The sequence below is a fragment of the Zea mays genome, chromosome 8 (genome assembly GCF_902167145.1).
Source record: "Zea mays cultivar B73 chromosome 8, Zm-B73-REFERENCE-NAM-5.0, whole genome shotgun sequence".
Classification (NCBI taxonomy): domain Eukaryota; kingdom Viridiplantae; phylum Streptophyta; class Magnoliopsida; order Poales; family Poaceae; genus Zea; species Zea mays.
The window spans coordinates 58421522-58439205 of record NC_050103.1 but is presented as its reverse complement, the minus strand read 5'-3'; the positions used below and the strand labels follow the sequence as shown (position 1 = coordinate 58439205).

Genomic DNA, 17684 nt, shown 5'->3' with positions numbered 1-17684 from the left:
TTCCGCGCACACAAGTCTGTCCTGGGCGAGGTTTGTGGCTTTGTGCAGTGTGTATCTCCTATCCCTGCTCCGCACACAAAACATTATATTGAATATAGATTTTTTTATTGAATACAACTATACAAACTAAACGTATGTACCACAAAATAATATTGAACATAGAAAAAAACTTTACAAGGCTGATTTGGCAAAACAATATAGAAAGTCATGTTGTCAAATAGATTTTTATAATGACTTTGGCTTTTCTAGAAAAGCAGAAAAGCTAGAGCAGAAGCTATTTATGTAATTACTCCGTTCATAAATATATGACACTATTGACTTTTTTTTTAATTTTTTTGACCACTCTTCTTATTCAAAAAAAATTAATATATTGTAATTTATTTTTTGATTTGTTTTATCGCTTAAGTTAGTTTGTGTTTGACTTAAAATTTTAAGTTTTTGAATAAATATTTTAAATAAGACGAGTGGTCAAAGTTATTTTTAAAAAAAATCGACGGTATCATATATTTGTGAACGGAGGTAGTAAAAGCTAAAGCCCTTGACAAAGAGGATGTTAGATGTACACTTTAGAGGGTGTTTAACATTGCTTTAAAGTTGAGCAACTCTGCTTCAAAGTTGTAGAGTTTCTAAAAGTGTTTAGTTTACAGAATAGCTTTAGTTTCACTAAAATGAGATTTTTTCTTGTGTAGTTGGTGGCAATGATGGGTAATTACTCTCTAACTCCATGAGGTTATTGAAAAACCGTGTTTGTGAAGCACACTTTGCTCCTTTATAAAAAAGTGAAGTTAACCCTCAACTTTATATTTTTTTGGTGAAGGCGAGTCGTTGAAGTTAGAAGAGTCGTTGAAGTTAGAAGTGTTTGACTAGATGTTTGTGAAGCTAAGTTGATTTCCGTAAAATGAAGCAGTCCCAAATACTCAAGCTGGATGATACAAAGTTAAGTTTAGAGCATCTTCAAAGGACACTTCATTTTTTTATTACTTTTTATTTGACTCTTTATTTATCTCTCAATAACGATTATACTCTATAATATAGCATCTCATCTCAACCGACTCTCTAATATGCAATTTAGTTTGGTTAGGAAGATGACTAATTTAGAGAGCCAGATATCTTGACGATTTAGATAATTATTCTGTTGAATAGTTATTTTGCTATTAAATAGCTAAAATTTAGTATTTTAGAGATGTTCTTAAGGTTAGTATGCTACTAGGAAAAACCTAGACACGAAGTCCAACCCAAATCTCAATATCCCAACCCTCCGATCCCCATTTCCATCCACTCCGACACCAATCCTCCGCTCCGACCACCGCCGGAGAAATGGGGCGGCGCCGCCGGTTCGCGCAGCTGGACGATGACGACGACGACGACGAAGACGTGCCCATCAATTTCAAGCCCTCGGGTGGCGCCTCCTCCTCGGACGCCAAACCCAGGAAGCCCCAGCCGCCGCCGCAGCAGCGCCGCGGAGTCTCCGATGACGACGACGAGGACGTGGAGGAAGTGGAACTTGAGGAGGAGGAGGACGACGAGAAGGATCTCGAGGCAATGCGACGGGCCGAGGAGGAGGAGCGCCGCGAGCAGGAGGCCGAGACGAAGACTCGCCGCCGCCGGGGACGGCCCAAGCGCCGCCGCGACCCGGGGAGCGAGGATGAGGAGCCCGAGGAGCTAGAGCTGCAAACGGAGGATCCCCGTGAGGAGGAGATCACGGAGGCGGTGCCCGTAGCTGTAGGGGACCCGGTCAAGATCACTGGCAAGGGGAAGAAGCAGAAGAAGCACTATGCTTCCTTCGAGTACGAGGGCAACAGCTTCGAGCTGGTAAGCCTCCTCCTCCGTTTCTCGCTTCCAGATTTTTGCTCTCTTGGTATTTTTTGGGTTTCTGGAGGCGCAAATTGTTTTCTTTCCGGTGGTTGATTGCTGCGGGTTCAATTGCGCAGGAGGACCCCGTGCTTCTCACGCCTGAGGACAGCAATCAGAAGCCCTATGTCGCCATCCTCAAGGTCTGTGTTCGTATCAGGGACCAAAACCAAACATTGCCGAATAAACTGCGGATCTGTTTAGTTTCCTGAAATTTTAATTTTACTTGATTCATTTGTAGGATTTCATAGATTTCACTGAACTTGATGGGTTGGTAACTATTGATGCTTCTGTTGTGTGATAGTTTTGATTGACCAGAGTCTTTATACCAGTATAAGATAGACATGTTGTTTTACCATGAAATATGAGATGATGCTAGGTTTTGGCTGCAGCATTTTTTGTATTGACATTGTGCTTAGACTGTAACACCTTTATTTGCATCCAGCTGTTTTGTTCTGTGACCTCACTATTTTTTGCATAAATTATTTCTTAAATGCAGTCGTCCCTTTTTTAACTTCTTATATTGTTCCCTGCATTTGGTTGCTACAACTAAATTAGATATGTTAGAGCAATTCCAAGAGATTAGCAAAAAAGATTAGCCAAATTTACTGATTCAGCTGGTGTCTAAAATAGATTTTTTTTTTAAAAAAGAGTAGACTAATCCAACAGACTCTGCAAACCAACAATAGAGATGGCGAGTGAAGCATACTATCCAAAAATAGAGAGCGAAATTGGAGGGATGAAGAGCTACTAAATTTAAAGAGGCATTTACAAAGTCTATTAGAATTGTTTTTCTTCTAATAGTAGCCAAATTTAGTTTTACAAAACGATCTGACTAGTCTTTTTGGAGTTGCTCTTACTATTGAATTGTTGAAACTTGGACATCATAGTAATCTCTTCTCATGAACATTGAGTAAGTGCTTGCTGCTAGGCGTAATTTTCAATCTGTTTTTTTATTGCCATGGGTGCACCTGCAAATGGACTCTATGCTGGGGCCAACCCTTATGTGAAGCATTTTAATATCTCCTGTGACTGGAGCATTGGAATGGTTACCTGGTCTTGCTTGTGCTGAGGACAATGTCTCTTATCATTGTACAGCTGGAATGTATCTTCTAGTATAGTGGTCCTTATTTTGCAATACAGTCACATGTGTGCTACAGTTCCCTGTGATATTTGATATTTCCAACTTTCATTTTCTGTAACATAGTTTCTTTTTAATTATCTTTGAACAGGATATAACAGAAACTGATGGGAGCCTATATGTAACTGGCCAATGGTTTTATAGACCAGAAGAGGCTGACAAAAAGGAGGGTGGATTCTGGGTAGCACGAGATACACGAGAGCTATTTTACAGTTTTCATACTGATGATGTGCCTGCAGAATCAGTTATGCACAAATGTGTGGTCCATTTCATTCCTCAGCAAAAACAGATTCCCAGTCGAAAGCAGCATCCGGGATTTATTGTCCAGAAGGTCTATGATGCAGTTGAGAAGAAACTGTGGAACCTAACAGACAAGGACTATGAGGATAACAAGCAGCAAGAGATTGATCTTCTGGTTAAGAAAACAATAGACCGTATTGGGCAGCTTCCTGATCTCGAACCTGAAGAGACACCTCTTGAGAACAATTATTTGTCAAATAAACGAGGCCTGCGTAAGAAACCTGTTAACCCTATAGATGTAACAAGAGAACCTCCAGTTGGCAAATCCGAGCAGTTTGCAAAAGCAGAGACACCTGGAAGTGATAAGATACGGAATTATGATACCCTTGTTAAGTATAAAGTACTTACTGGACATTCTCATCGTGATAGGTGGCTCGATAAATTGATAGAAAGTATTCCGCTTGCATCAAAGGAGAATGCTGGAACATCTGCTGATGCTAATTCTACAGCCAAAAGTTCAATCAGTGGTTCACCTGCAAAGGATGTTGGTTCTGCTGTAAGTTGCTTGTTCATTGTAATTTGAACTTGTTAACTTTAAACTCCTACGTATCGTATCTACTATCTAGCCATGTTGTCAATGTTTTTTAGTTAAGCTCTGCTTCAGCTGGGTTAATTCTGGATTACTGGAGGGACGATTAGATAAAATATAGAAATTGTTTGATAGTGGTCCCTTAGAGCTTTGTGTTTACGAATTGTATTAATTTTTTCAAATGCACTTGGATTAAGAGCACATATTAGTTTCATTTGGTCTTCATAGACTTGGAGAAGGCTCATGACAAAGTACCTAGGAGTGTAATGTGGTGGGCCTTGGAAAAACACAAAGTATCAACAAAGTACATTAATCTTATTAAAGATATGTACACTAATGTTGTGACAAGTGTCCGAACAAGTGATGGAGACACCGATGACTTTCTAATTAACATAGGACTACATCAAGGGTTGGCTTTGAGCCCTTATCTTTTCGCTTTGGTGATAGATGAGGTCACAAGGGACATACAAGGAGATATACCGTGGTGTATGCTTTTTGCCGATGGTGTGGTACTTATTGAGGATAGTAGAAATGGTGTTTCGCAAAAGTTGGAATTGTGGAGGCAGACGCTGGAAGCAAAAGGTTTTAGGCTTAGTAGGTCTAAAACAGAGTATATGAGTGTGATTTCAGTGCCATGGGGTATGAGGATGGCGACGTTAGTCTTGATGGGCAAGTGGTACCCAAGAAAGACACTTTTCGTTACTTAGGATCAATGCTTCAGAAGGAGGGAGACATTGATGAGGATGTCAGTCATAGAATTAAAGCTGGATGGTTGAAGTGGCGGCAAGCTGCAGATGTCTTATGCGACCCCCGGGTGCCACACAAACTAAAAGGCAAATTCTACAGGACAACAATCCGACCGGCTATGTTGTATGGAGCAGAATGTTGGCCCACTAAAAGACGATATGTCCAACAACTAAGTGTGGCAGAGATGCGTATGTTGCGCTGGATATGTGGCCATACAAGGAGAGATTGAGTCCGGAATGATTATATACGAGATAGAGTAGGAGTGGCGCTAATTGAGGAGAAGCTTATGCAACATCGTTTGAGATGGTTTGGACATATCCAACGAAGACCTGAAGAGGCACCAGTGCATATCGGAATAATTAGGCGTCCCGAGAATGTGAAGTGAGGTAGAGGTCGACCAACCTTGACGTGGACAGAGGCTGTGAAGAGGGACCTGAAGGAGTGGAATATTGATAAAGAGCTCGCCGTGGATAGTAAGGGGTGGAAGTGTGCAATTCACGTGCCAGAACCCTGATTCGTAGTTTCGCTTTTCCTCCTTAATCGTTTGACCTTTTTCTTGTGCCCCTTTAGATCTTGCTGGTTCTTGTGGGTTTTATCTCTTTTTATGTGTTTCCCCGTTTCGTCGTTTTTTGGTTCTCTTTTGCCTTTGTCTCCCTTTTCTTTTCTTTGGGGGTTGAGCTCTGAGGTTTTCATATGGGGTTTCATCTCTAGCCTACCCCAACGTGCTTGGGACAAAAGGCTTTGTTGTTGTTGTATTAGTTTCATTCAATGAAATGAGAGCTCTCATGGTTTGAGTAGAACTCGGATAAATTTCTGCACAGTGTGCATTTGCACTGTCATTTCTCTTGCTCGATTTACTTCCATCTCCATCCTTTTTACAATATAGTTGGATACATCATCCATCTATTGATCTTTTATTTCCCTCGGTTTATTATAATGGTTTCTATCTTTTTAATCAGGAAAATGAAAAATCATATGGACTTGATGTTGTTGTTGAGATAATGACTGCATTAGAAAGATCTGCATATGAAGCTCTTGGAACAGATTTTGGGAAATATAACCAGAAACTGCGACAACTACAGTTCAACATCAAGGTAAAAACAATTACTTGTTTGGGCATTACAAGTTTTGGGGTATACTATTTGAACTTTTAGATCACGTGCTGCTTATAATAACTTAAGATACTTAGCTGTTATCACCATATAAACCTTTATAGTAAACCTTTATAATAACTTAAGATACTTGTCTGTCTGAGAACTAGCTGCTCAGGCATGCATTTAATATGTGTCAAAATATGTTCTTATTTTCTGACCTGGTTTTGTATCATGAAAACGCAATGTTGCATTCATATTGTTCATTATATCTGGCCAACCTAAAACGCTAGTTCAGGTGTATTTGAGGTTTTACTTTTCTGCATGCAGAGCTTGTGTATACTGCCCAGAATCTGTACTACCATAAATAGCTTTTACTTTGATCCTGTAGTTACCAAACCTTCGTCGTTAACTCATTACAATGATCCAATCATTGTTTGCTCTCTGCACAGGAATGCCTTGTGTATCCTGTAAACTACTCCCTCTGGTCCAAAATGTAAGGTGTTTTTGTTTTGTCCTAAGTAAAATTCCCTAAATTTGGACTAATACCAAATAAATGCACTATTAGAACATATTTTATGGTGGATTTAATTGAGTCTAATTTGATTTTTTTGAGCTCAGTTGGTCAGGGGTTTGGATGATGCCCAGACCATCCAGGTTCTTCCAGTTCTCATCGAGGCGAATTTCAGTGCTTATTTTCTAAATAAAATGCCACATAGTTCCTCCTAGGTTGGTCTAGTTTTTTTACTTAGAAAAACTAAGACACTTAACATTTTGGAACAGTGGGATGAAGTCTGAACTTGCACTTCTAAATCGTGTTCCACTTGAACATAGTTGGAATTTGTAAAGCAGTGTCTTATTTACATATACAATAAATCTATTTTCTTCATTATTGCCGTACTGCCACTTGATAAAACTTTGTATGTCTATCTTCTCCTTTAAGATGTATCAGCTGTCAGCTCCACATGTTCACCAAAGTACTGTGGAAAAATAATTGTTTGAACTGTAAGCTTATCTTCCTAGATATAATTATGTGAATAGTACTTTTTCCGTAGTCAACTCTGCATGGAATTTCATTATGCTTCTGTATGTTTATATTGTTATTTGAATACTTGACCTACTGTGGTTATTTTGGATATACAGAATATCTCTAAACTTCGCAGGAGGCTGATGGACAAGGAGCTTGATCCTCCAGTTCTTTTAACCATGTCCCCCGATGAATTAAAGGTGTATTTCCCATTTCATATTTTGTGTTTTTGTTACTGTACGATCCAGATACCTTATCCTATTTACCTTGTTGACAAAATTGATTTCATTCTTGTGGTAATTTCCTTCAATATTGTTTGTACTGCCAAAGTTGATATGACAATTTAGCATACTATGACAACTTGGGCAGCTGCTTTTGCAGCATGAAACTGCATCATATGCCAACACAATATAATCTTACTGTATATAACAGACAAGTTTTTGTTTTTACTGCATATTTTTGGAAATTTGTTTTTCATCAGTGATGCACGATATATTCCCTTATTCCTTCAGTTCTCATTGAGTAGGGAGTGTTTGTCCTTCAAAGGCCGAATACCTATACTCCTTCGGTTTTTATTCGAGTATAAAGGTGCATAGTTCCTTTTCCAAAGAGATTGACGATATGTGGCTGCGCATACTGTCAGTTGTGTGAATTACTTGGTGGCTCATCTGTGGTAGTGTTTGGTGTGGGGTGCGTGGGGGTTGCGGTAAATATTTAAACTCTTCCTCTTAGTTCAATTATACACAGTTCTGTGTATTCGAGAGGAAAATAGAATTATGACTATTAGCACTGCTGTACATTTTTTTATCTAGTTACGTTAAACTTGCAAGTGCATGGTATTTGACAGTAATGCATTGAGTTTACTAAAGTACTGGTAGTGTAGGTTTGCTAGAGGGCCTCTTCTATTATGAGAAAATGGTTTTTATATTTTCTTAAATTTCTTAACATTTTCCAGACTGTATGTTACACTATATCATGAATTCGCTGCCACAATTTTTTTTCTCGAACACGCAGGAGAACTGCGTATCATTATATTAAGAAGCAAGAAGGGTCTAAGATAGTCCGAATACAAGGTGCCACAATTGGCGGCCCTCTATAACCTGGCCACCAAAAGTGCCACCAAAAGGCAACTCCCTAGCTACAAACCACCTACAAAGACACCCACAAACTCCTAAGAGCAGAAGCTCCTGCAATACCCCTTAAGGTAGCATCTTCCTGAATATTTTGCAAGAGTGTGTCGACATTTGGTGAGGCTGCATAAAACACACATCACACATGCATTCCTATGTTTCCAAATCCACCAGGTCACCAAGATGACAGTGGAGTTAAAACCTTTTCTGTGAATTTTCTGCATATCTCCACCAATCTTGGAACACCTTATCATTAACTGTAGACGCCAGATGCTGCAAACCCACTTTACTCAGAATCCGGAATCAAATTTCCCTAGCAAATACACAAGATACAAGAATGTGCTGAACTGTTTCCTGTTCCTGGTCGCATAGCAGACATCTCTGGGTGATCCATGCCTCGTTGTGCAAGACTGTGCAAGACGATCAGCAGTCCAACATCTATTGAGGGAGGCCAACCAAATAAAACATTTACACCGAGGTGGAACCCAGCTCTTCCAGATCCTATTGGCTGGCTCAAAGGATACTGCACCAGCAAGGAAATGCTCATATGCAGATTTCGCAGAGTACTCTCCTGAAGATGTTGGCAGCCATCGGTGTTGATCAGGAACCGCAGGCTGGAGATGAACTTCCTGTAATATATCCCAGACCATGAAGAATTCCAGAATAACCTGTATTGGTAGACTACCAGAGATGTCTTGAACCCATCTATGCTCCTCCAAAGCCTGCTGGACTGTTTTTTTTCTTAATTCTTATAGAGATACGGGTAGACAAAGCTGGAGCAATCTGAGTCAGGGACATCCCATTAAGCCAATTATCCGACCAGAACATAGTGGAGGTGCCAAAGCCTGCTGGACTGTTTTTTTTTCTTAATTCTTATAGAGATACGGGTAGACAAAGCTGGAGCAATCTGAGTCAGGGACATCCCATTAAGCCAATTATCCGACCAGAACATAGTGGAGGTGCCGTTACCAACTACAGAACACATTGATGCTGCAAATAAGGCTGCAGCCATAGGGTGTGTCCTAACCTCAAATTCAGCCCAAGGCCTATTCGGTTGAGTCTTCTTAAGCCAAAGCCATCTAATATTTAGAGCCCAACCCATAATTTCCAAGTCATGAATACCCAGACCTCCTTGAGCAAGTGGTCTGCATACCCTTGTCCATCCAACAGAACAATGCCCACCTTTGATACTGTCCTGCCTTTCCACAGAAAACCCCTCCTGATTTTATCAATAGCCTTGACAACCCATTTAGGGCATTGTAGAGCTATAAGGTGATAGACGGGAATGGCAGAAAGCACGGATTTAACTAACACAGCTCTACCTGCCGGGTGCAGTAGAGCCGCCTTCCACCTTGGCAACTTATCTGCAACTTTGTTAATGAGGTCCAAAAAAACACTCCTTGGAAGTTTCCTAACAGAAAGAGGAAGACCCAAATATTTGCAGGAAAAAGTCAATACCCTGCAGGGGAGAAAAAAAACTGTGCAGCAATAATATCCTGCTCCTCACACTGAATTGGTGTTAGGCTGCATTTATTCAAGCTTGTGATCAGACCTGAAGCCATACCAAAGATCCATATAATTTCTTTGATCACAGCAAACTCTTCTTCCTTTGGCTTCAAAAACAGGACTACATCATCTGCATATAGCGATACCCGTTGACCAGAGCCTCTTCTTAACAAAGGCTGCAGCAGGCCCAAATTACTAGCCTTTTGGATTAGATAATTCAGCACATCCATAACAAGGATAAAGAGCATTAGGGAGAGAGGATCCCCCTGTCTCAACCCACGCTCGTGGCAAATTAGATCCCTAGGTTCTCCATTCACCAACACTCTAGTCGAGGAGGAGTGCAGCAATTTAGCAATCATATTGCACCACAATGGGCCAAAACCAAGATGCCGGAGAACTTCAAACAGGAATGGCCAAGAGACTGAGTCAAAAGCCTTACCAATGTCCAATTTAAGTAGGGCAACCGGATCCTTCTGCTTGTGGACGGCTCTGGCAGTTTGCTGGACCATAAGATAATTGTCATGTATGCTCCTCCCTTTCACAAATGCACTTTGGTTTGAGGAAACCAGACCCGGAAGCTTGAGCGCATGCCTACCGGCCATAATTTTATTGACAATCTTAGCAAGGGAACACATCCGGTGCACATATGGTGCACATGAACTAACAAAGTTCACAAAAAATTCTGAAAAAAATCATACATATATTTTTTTTCCATTTTACTCCAATTATATACAAAATTTCAAGTTCAAATTCATTATACTTTAGCTGTAATAAAAATATAAATTTTCTGACAAGTTTAAATTAGAAAATCAGCTAAAATGTTATCTTTTTTATTACAGATAAAATATAACGAACTTGAACTTGAAATTTTGTATATAATAGGAGTAGGATGGAAATAATATGTATGGTTTTTTAGAATATTTTGTGAACTTTGTTAGTTTATGTGCACTGGATATGTTCACTCTTAGCAAAGCTATGAATTAGGCTAATCGGCCGAAAATCTATAACCTCTATGGCCTCCTGTTTTTAGGCAGCAAAATCACATAAGCAGAGTCAAGGAGCTGCAGTTTAGAAACATCCCCATGGAAGATCATCCCTAAGGCAGCCATAAAATTGTTCTTAATAACCGGCCAAGCATAGTGCTGGACCTCGGATCGACTGGCTAAGCGAGGGTTACCCCATCAAGCAGCATCCCTTTTTGTGATCAGTCAGAGGAAACCATACATCACATCCTTTTCTCCTGTGTGCTGCCCAGAGAAGTTTGGGATGGGATTTTGAGGAAACTTAATCTTGATATGGTTCCACGCCCCAATTCCTCTATCCCGTTTTGGACCTGGTGGTGTAAGGCCACTGTTGCTATCCACAGATTTTAAAAAAGAATTTCTTGGTCATTTTAGTCTCTTGGGAGCTTTGGAAGCACAGAAATGCGTGCATGTTCGATGGAGTTCAACCTCAGCCACAAGCGATTTTTGCTCAATCGGCTGTTGAATCCCACATGTGGTGCTTGGCTGGGGCTTCTAACCTTAAGAAGCTCCTCCTAAGGGAGGCTCCTTAGGCTGGGGGTGGTCGTTTAGGTCGTTTGCAGCTGCTGTGTAAAGTGTTCGAGTGCTCCTCTCCTTTTATTTTTTTTCTGCCTTAATGAAATGACACACAGTTCTCCTGCGTAGTTCTAAAAAAAATAACCGGCCAAGCACATTTATAAAAACGACCAGTAAACCATTTGGACCTGGGGCTTTATAAGAAGGTAGGAGATTAATAGTACTCCACACCTCCTCAGAGATCAAAAGATCAAGACGCAAGAGGTCGATAGATGGTCGATGGAAGGCCTCTAAGTTTAGAGACAATTCCCTGTGTGTAGCAGTTCCCAACAGATTATTAAAGAAATCCCAAATCACAGTTTTCTTATCTTCCTGTTCAACCAAGATTCTGTCCCCAACTTTCTATTTTCTGATGAAGTTTTTCTTCTTTCTATATCTTGCGTGATGGTGAAAATAGGAAGTATTAGCATCTCCTTCCTTCATCCAATTAAGCTCACTTCTGAGCCTAGCCATGGTTCTCTTCATAGAGGACAACCCCCATAAATGCTGTTTAAGACGGCAGCGCAGCCACTCTTCATTAAAGGATAAGACCCTTGAGTCCCTGGCCATCTCCAGACGATGAATAATCTCCTTGGCCAAAAACAGTTGTCGTTTGACCAGCCCAATTCTTTTCTCACTCCATGACTGTAGCTGCCTCACAAAACTTTTCAGTTTATCCACAAAGCGCTGCAGTGAACAAACCGCATCTACCGGCTGGCTGATCCCAAGAAGAGCACACCTCATCCATGAAACCATCCAATCTAACTCAAAAACTTTCAAAATGAAACGTCTCTTGTCTTGTGTGAGTTCATTCATTCTAACAGAAGAGGACAATGATCTGAGATCAAGGAAGCAGAACTTTCTAAAAACTCGGCCGGGGAGGGAAAGACCGCCCTCCCGGTATTATATTAAGAAGAGACCGAAACAATGGTCCCGGCCGAGAAAATCCCCGAACCCTGGCCTCCATCACTAACGGGCCGGCGTCAACTGTACACTCTACAACGACCCAGCCGGAGGGTGGCACACAGGACATCGTAGGACATCGTAACCCGAGAGTGGATGGGGCATAACGTGGGAATTTTTTTAACCAAGCCTGAAAATTCGCCCCAGAGGGGGATCAGACTCAGGACTTGGAGGTGCTACTTGGAAGCCCTTAACCACTAGGCTAGAGGCCCTTTCGTGAAGCAGAACTTTCTAGAACAGAATCTGGAAAAAGATCCCCCAATCACTGGTATGGAAGACCCGATCCAAACGAACAAGAGTAGAAGATCTCTCGTTGGACCAGGTGAACTTTATTCCCAGCAGAGGTAACTCAATTAAATGCAAATCATTAATAAGCTTCCTGAATCTCCCCATCATAGCTCTGTTGAGATTGTTATTGTTCTTGTCCTCAGAACGGGAATATGAGGTTAAAATCACCACCAATCGTCCAAGGACCCTAGCAGAAAGACCTAACCAAGCAAAGCTCTTGCAAAAACTGAATTTTATTTTTCTCATTCTGGGGCCGATAAACCCCAGTAAACCACCACGGAGACCCATTACCATAATCAAACTGAACTGAAACTGAAACAACATCAACTCTTGACTGCAGCATTCTACACCCAGCTCCTTTCGAAGCCAACAAAATACCACCACGAGTACCAGCAGCAGGCAAAAAAAATGTACTTATCAAAATCACTCCCTAGCAGAGAGAAGACCATAAAAACTGGAAATGGTTTCCTTCTTCGTTTCCTGTAAACAGACTGTCCGGTCGAGTACTACTAACCATAACACGGGCTGCATCTCTTCTAGACTTTCTATTAAGCCTCCGTACATTCCAAATAAGAATTTTTGAAGGATCCATTGAAACAAAAAGAACAGCCACAGACAACCCAATAAACAAAAACAGGAAGGCTAGAATCATTCGAGATAAGCTGGTACTAGTCCACTAGTCCAGCGATCACCTGAATGTCAGCCACCCCCAGAGCAGCATCAGGGACCATCCAACCAAAGAGAGCAGCCAGCGCCTGATGCGAGAATCAGAAAGGGTCTTGCTAAACAAGCACCCATACTCATCTAAAGCCGCATTACTAAGAGCCTCCCGTTCTGGAGCAATATTCAGACTTCTAATGAGCTCAGCTTGTATTTGCTTGACTGCTGTATTAGCCTTTGAACCAGCCTTGTTTAGTGACTGCTCCGTCGAGGAATGAAGTCTGGTGGTGGGGGCTGCTTAGTCTTCTGTTTCTGAATGGCTGGTGGTGGGAGGATGCAGTCAATCTCTCTGGTAACCTCTGCCACAAAAGCATGGACTAGAGAAGTTGTGGCCACCAGAGCTAACTCATCAGCAGATTGTTGTGGCTCAGAAGTCGGAGCATGGATGGGATAAGTCGTGGCCACCAGAGCTAACACTTCAGACCGCTGCTGCCCACCAGATTGCTCACAGGAACCCTTCTGGCGCTTGGCATGACGTCTCTTCCGCTTGCTTCTGTGCGCTGTCTTAATATCTTTACCAGAATCGGCCGCTAAAGCATGTGGAATAGAGTTCACTGCCCCACCCTCCGAAAGCAGAGGGGAGAGACGCTGCCACACCGGCACTGCCTTCATCTCCAAACGGTTAGCCTTAGAATAACCAGAGTCCCGCAGCTGGTGTTCCGCTGTGGAACAATCCCAAGCGTGTGCAGGAACGCCATGTATAGCGATTTCCACAAGCACTGGCAACGCAACCGCTGAAGCATGGGTGAACCTGGATCAGCGTTTGAAATGTAGGCAGAAGAGAGGACCGCGAAAGACCCTCCCGCCATTGAGAACTCTGATAGCACTGTCTTCATCCGGGAGCATGAGAAGGAAATCTTCTGGCTTAGATTGGTGCATTGACATTGCCGAGACATCCAGGTCAAACTTGAGTGCAACTTCCTCCAAGACCTCACTGCCAAGAACCCTCAGACGATTGCCAACGATTGTGACGAACAGAGCGCGACGAAGATCCACCTGCTCACGCGCTAATATTATTTACAACATTTCAGGCTGGCTTGACTTCAGCAGAGAAAACATCTGAACCAGAAGAATCAAGGAAATTGCAGGTATGGTACATATATGCTTTAAAATCAGTAACCAGAAAAAGGACAAAGATAAATATTCATTACAATAATTGAATTTTCACATGGAGTTATTTATGATATGATTCTCTAATTTTCTGTTCTGTTTTAATTAGATGACTGATACAAGATGTCAAAGATGCAGCGAAAAGAAAGTTGGCATATCTGATATTATCCATGCAGGTCATGGAGACCGCTATCAGGTTCGTAAATGTTTGATGTTTTGTGATCATTTTTTATACTTTTTTTTTCTGATAATGGATTGAGTTTGGAGAAAAAAATGACAAATGGTAGTGTTTATGTTGCAGCTGAGGGAATACAAATTGTCAGTTTTTTCTTTATCATGTACTGCAAAAAATTAAGTCACTTACCCTCAGGATCAAGTATATTGTCGTGTAGTCCTGGGAGTTAGACTAAGGCCCTATTTGGTGTGGCTCCTACATTGGCTTCTCCTCTGGCTCCATGGGCAGACCAAGTGGAGCCGCACCAGATGGTCTCACACGGACGAGCACTTCTGGCTCGCGAAGCATAGAGCTGGAGCTGCTTTCGTGTACGAATGTAGAGCCGCAAAAACTAGCTCCACTTGGAAGTGCTCCGTCTCCAACCACGGAGCAGGTGCGGAGACACCAAAATGGGCCCTAAGTAAGACCTGTTGCATTCAATATTAGCTGTTGTTAGCACCAGCAATGACCTAGTAAAAAATAAGGAACTCAAACGCTTTTGACTTGGACCTTAGGTTAGAATGGCATGATACTGCTTGATCCTTGATACATAGCAAATGTTGTTAGATGTCTTAACAAAATGAACCTTAGATTAATTCTATAACTAACTGTGTTTTATGTCTATGGGACTACACTGTGGGAAACCCTAACCCTAACTTAGGGTTGGGAGCTGTATTAATTGACCAAGGTTGTTGAGCCTGGCCCATTACACAGGGGTATAACTGCAATTACAAGGGGCTAATCCAGAAACCCTAAACGGGTACTCTAACACCCTCCCGCAGTCTCAAATCTATCTTGTACAAATGTTGAGACTGGATCGAAAATCGGCGAATACACTCGACGGTAGCCTCTTGGTGAAGATGTCGACGAACTGCAGCGTGGTGGGGGTGCTGAGAACCCGAACGTCACCGGCATCGACACACTCGTGGACGAAGTGTAGGTCGATCTCCACGTGCTTCATGCACTGATGTTGCACGGGATTGGTGGAGAGGTAGACCGTGTTGACGTTGTCGTAGTAGATGAGGGTGACGCGCTAAAGGGGGCTGTGGAGCTCCTGGAGAAGCTGGCGCAGCCAGGAGGCCTCTTCCACGCCGTTGGCCACAGCGTGGTACTCGGACTATGCGCTGGAGCGGGAGACGACGGGCTGCCGCTTGGCAGCCCAGGAGACGAGGTTGGCGCCCAAGAACACGGCGTAACCGGAAGTGGACTGGTGTGTCTCCAGATAGCCCAGCCTAGTCAGCGTAGGTGTAGACCACCAGCTCCGATGTCGGGGAAGGTCGTAGTAGAAGGCCATAGTCGAGGATGCAACAGTGTTTGCCCACGCGGGAGCGGTGATGGAGAATCCTGACGGGGGGCGACAAGGTCGCTGCTGCTGCATAGCGAGGATGGCAGGGGGTTGCTACTGGCGTGCTGCGCAACAAGTGTGGGAGAGAGGGCGCCAGAGAGAGGCTCGAGGCCGGCGATGGTGGACCATCCCCGGTGAGCGCGCCGGTGCGCAGGGGCCCTGTGCTTGCGCCGGAGTGGAGCCAGAGGGCGCCGAAGGAGGGGAGTACGAGCAGGGCGACCTGGGAGGTGGCGTCGGCGACCTGCCGGCCGAGCAGGCCAGCTATGACGGTGGTGGCGTCTGCGGCCGTGCCTACGTGGGGGAGAACAGGGGGCCGCCAGGCTCGCGCTGGGGGTGGTAGGGGCCAGGCTCGCGCTTGGGGCGGCACCGCGGAAGCGGTGGCCACGCCCATGCCTGCAGCAGCATCGGCGACGGCGGCTGCGTCTGCGTCTGCAGAGAGAAGGGCAACACGTCCATTGGGGCAGGGCCGGCGGTGGGCGCTGGGGCGTGCTGGTGGGCAGAGGCGACCGGCGACGGGCACGGCTGGCGACCGGCGGTGGGGCAGAAGCAGCCGGCGGCGGCTGGGGTCGGGGTGGGGAGAAGAAAAGAAGAAACTAACCTCTCTATATCATGTGGGAAACCCTAACCCTAACTTAGGGTTGGGAGTTAGGGTTGGGAGTTGTATTAATCGACCAAGGTTGTTGGGCCTGATCCATTACATAGGGGTATAACTATAATTATAAGGGGCTAACCCCAAAATCCTAAACGGGTACTCTAAAATACACTAGTGAGAAAATAACATGTTCTTTATCTCTGAATCCATGCTAGTGCACCACCCTGAGGGTGTAAAACCTAGGTGTACTAGAAGTTCTGTATGCAAACTTTTTGAGTGGATGTTCAGTGTGTTCAGATATTTCAACATCGATACTTTGGTAGTGCTTAAATGTTTGCCTGATGCGCTGTTGAACTTAATTAATGTACTGTTTGCTTTGATGGGCTTTTGAACTTATACTGCTTGAAAATAGCACAATTGGTTTAGAATGATGGATTTCAAGAATGATGGATTTCATGTAGTGAACTGTCCTGAAGTATCTGTTGACACGTGAAATTGCTATAACCTTCAAATTATGATGTTCATGCACCAGTTGCCTCACATAAATCTTTGTTTCAGTTGGAATGCACTTCCTGTGGCTACACATGGTTTTCGTCCAGAGATGCCATCACAACACTTACAGAGGATGCCCCAAGCACTGCTGGGAATGTGGGCACTGCCCCCTTGGCAACAGCAAAGTTCGAGGTCGTTGAGAAGAAGCTCACGAGCCCACGGGACCAATCCGGCAAGCCTGCTTCTGATGCTCTGCAGAAGAGCACTGCAGCTTACATGCCAACTATGGAGAGGCAGAAGTCGTTTGCTAAGACCAAGCTGTTGGATGAACCCTCCCCCGCACCAAAACAGGGGTAGAGCCGTATTCATGCTGCAGATTGGTCTTTGCAGGATTTCGAGATACATACTTGTACATAGGGGTGATCCACCCCCCGCACCAAAACAGGGGATGAACCCTCCCCTGCACCAAAACAGGGGCCCTTTTCTTGACATGCTACCACCTCGTACTGGTTGTCTTCGTTTCGGTAGTTTGTTTTGCAGTCATGCATAGCCAGTTACCTCTCGTTTTATTATTTGCTTGTTTGTTGTAGCACTCATCAGTTGACATGAGGACGTAGGTTTGTGGCGTTTACCAGATTGATTTTGCTTTCTATGTGCTATAAATTTTGTCTTGCAAGGATCACTTCCCAGTTATGCTGGGCGACATCATGACCGTCTGTTGCAAACTTAAAACAAATTCTCTGAGTTTTTGAGTTACATGTTTCAGTCTGAGATCTGCGTAAGGATCCAACTTAAACAAAATCTCCGTGCCAATTGGGAAGGGATCTGCGTTTTGAGTTCCATGCGTTTCAGTCTGGAAGAGTACCGTAAGGAACTAACGTCGGAGGTCTGTTGACTACTTAATTTCAATCCTATAAAGATATTGAAAATTAAGACAACACAAGTTAAATATGTAGTTCTTTATCCTTGGTTCTACACTTTTTCCTTGATTCTACACTTTTTTGAAGTGTTGACACTAAGGATGAAGATATTTAAAAGGAGGTGTGCATGAAACGATATGA

General features: G+C 43.3%; 1 protein-coding gene across 1 annotated transcript; it reads left to right on the top strand.

Moving 5' to 3' along the window:
- Positions 1-1267: 1267 nt before the first annotated feature.
- Positions 1268-17379, top strand: LOC100285236 (BAH domain containing protein). The gene is given in 8 exon segments (NM_001158130.1): positions 1268-1812; positions 1932-1994; positions 3084-3788; positions 5528-5662; positions 6803-6886; positions 13902-13958; positions 14090-14176; positions 16690-17379. Coding segments are annotated over 8 exon segments (1917 nt in total). The 5' UTR covers positions 1268-1317; the 3' UTR covers positions 16981-17379.
- The last annotated feature ends 305 nt before the right edge of the window (positions 17380-17684 follow it).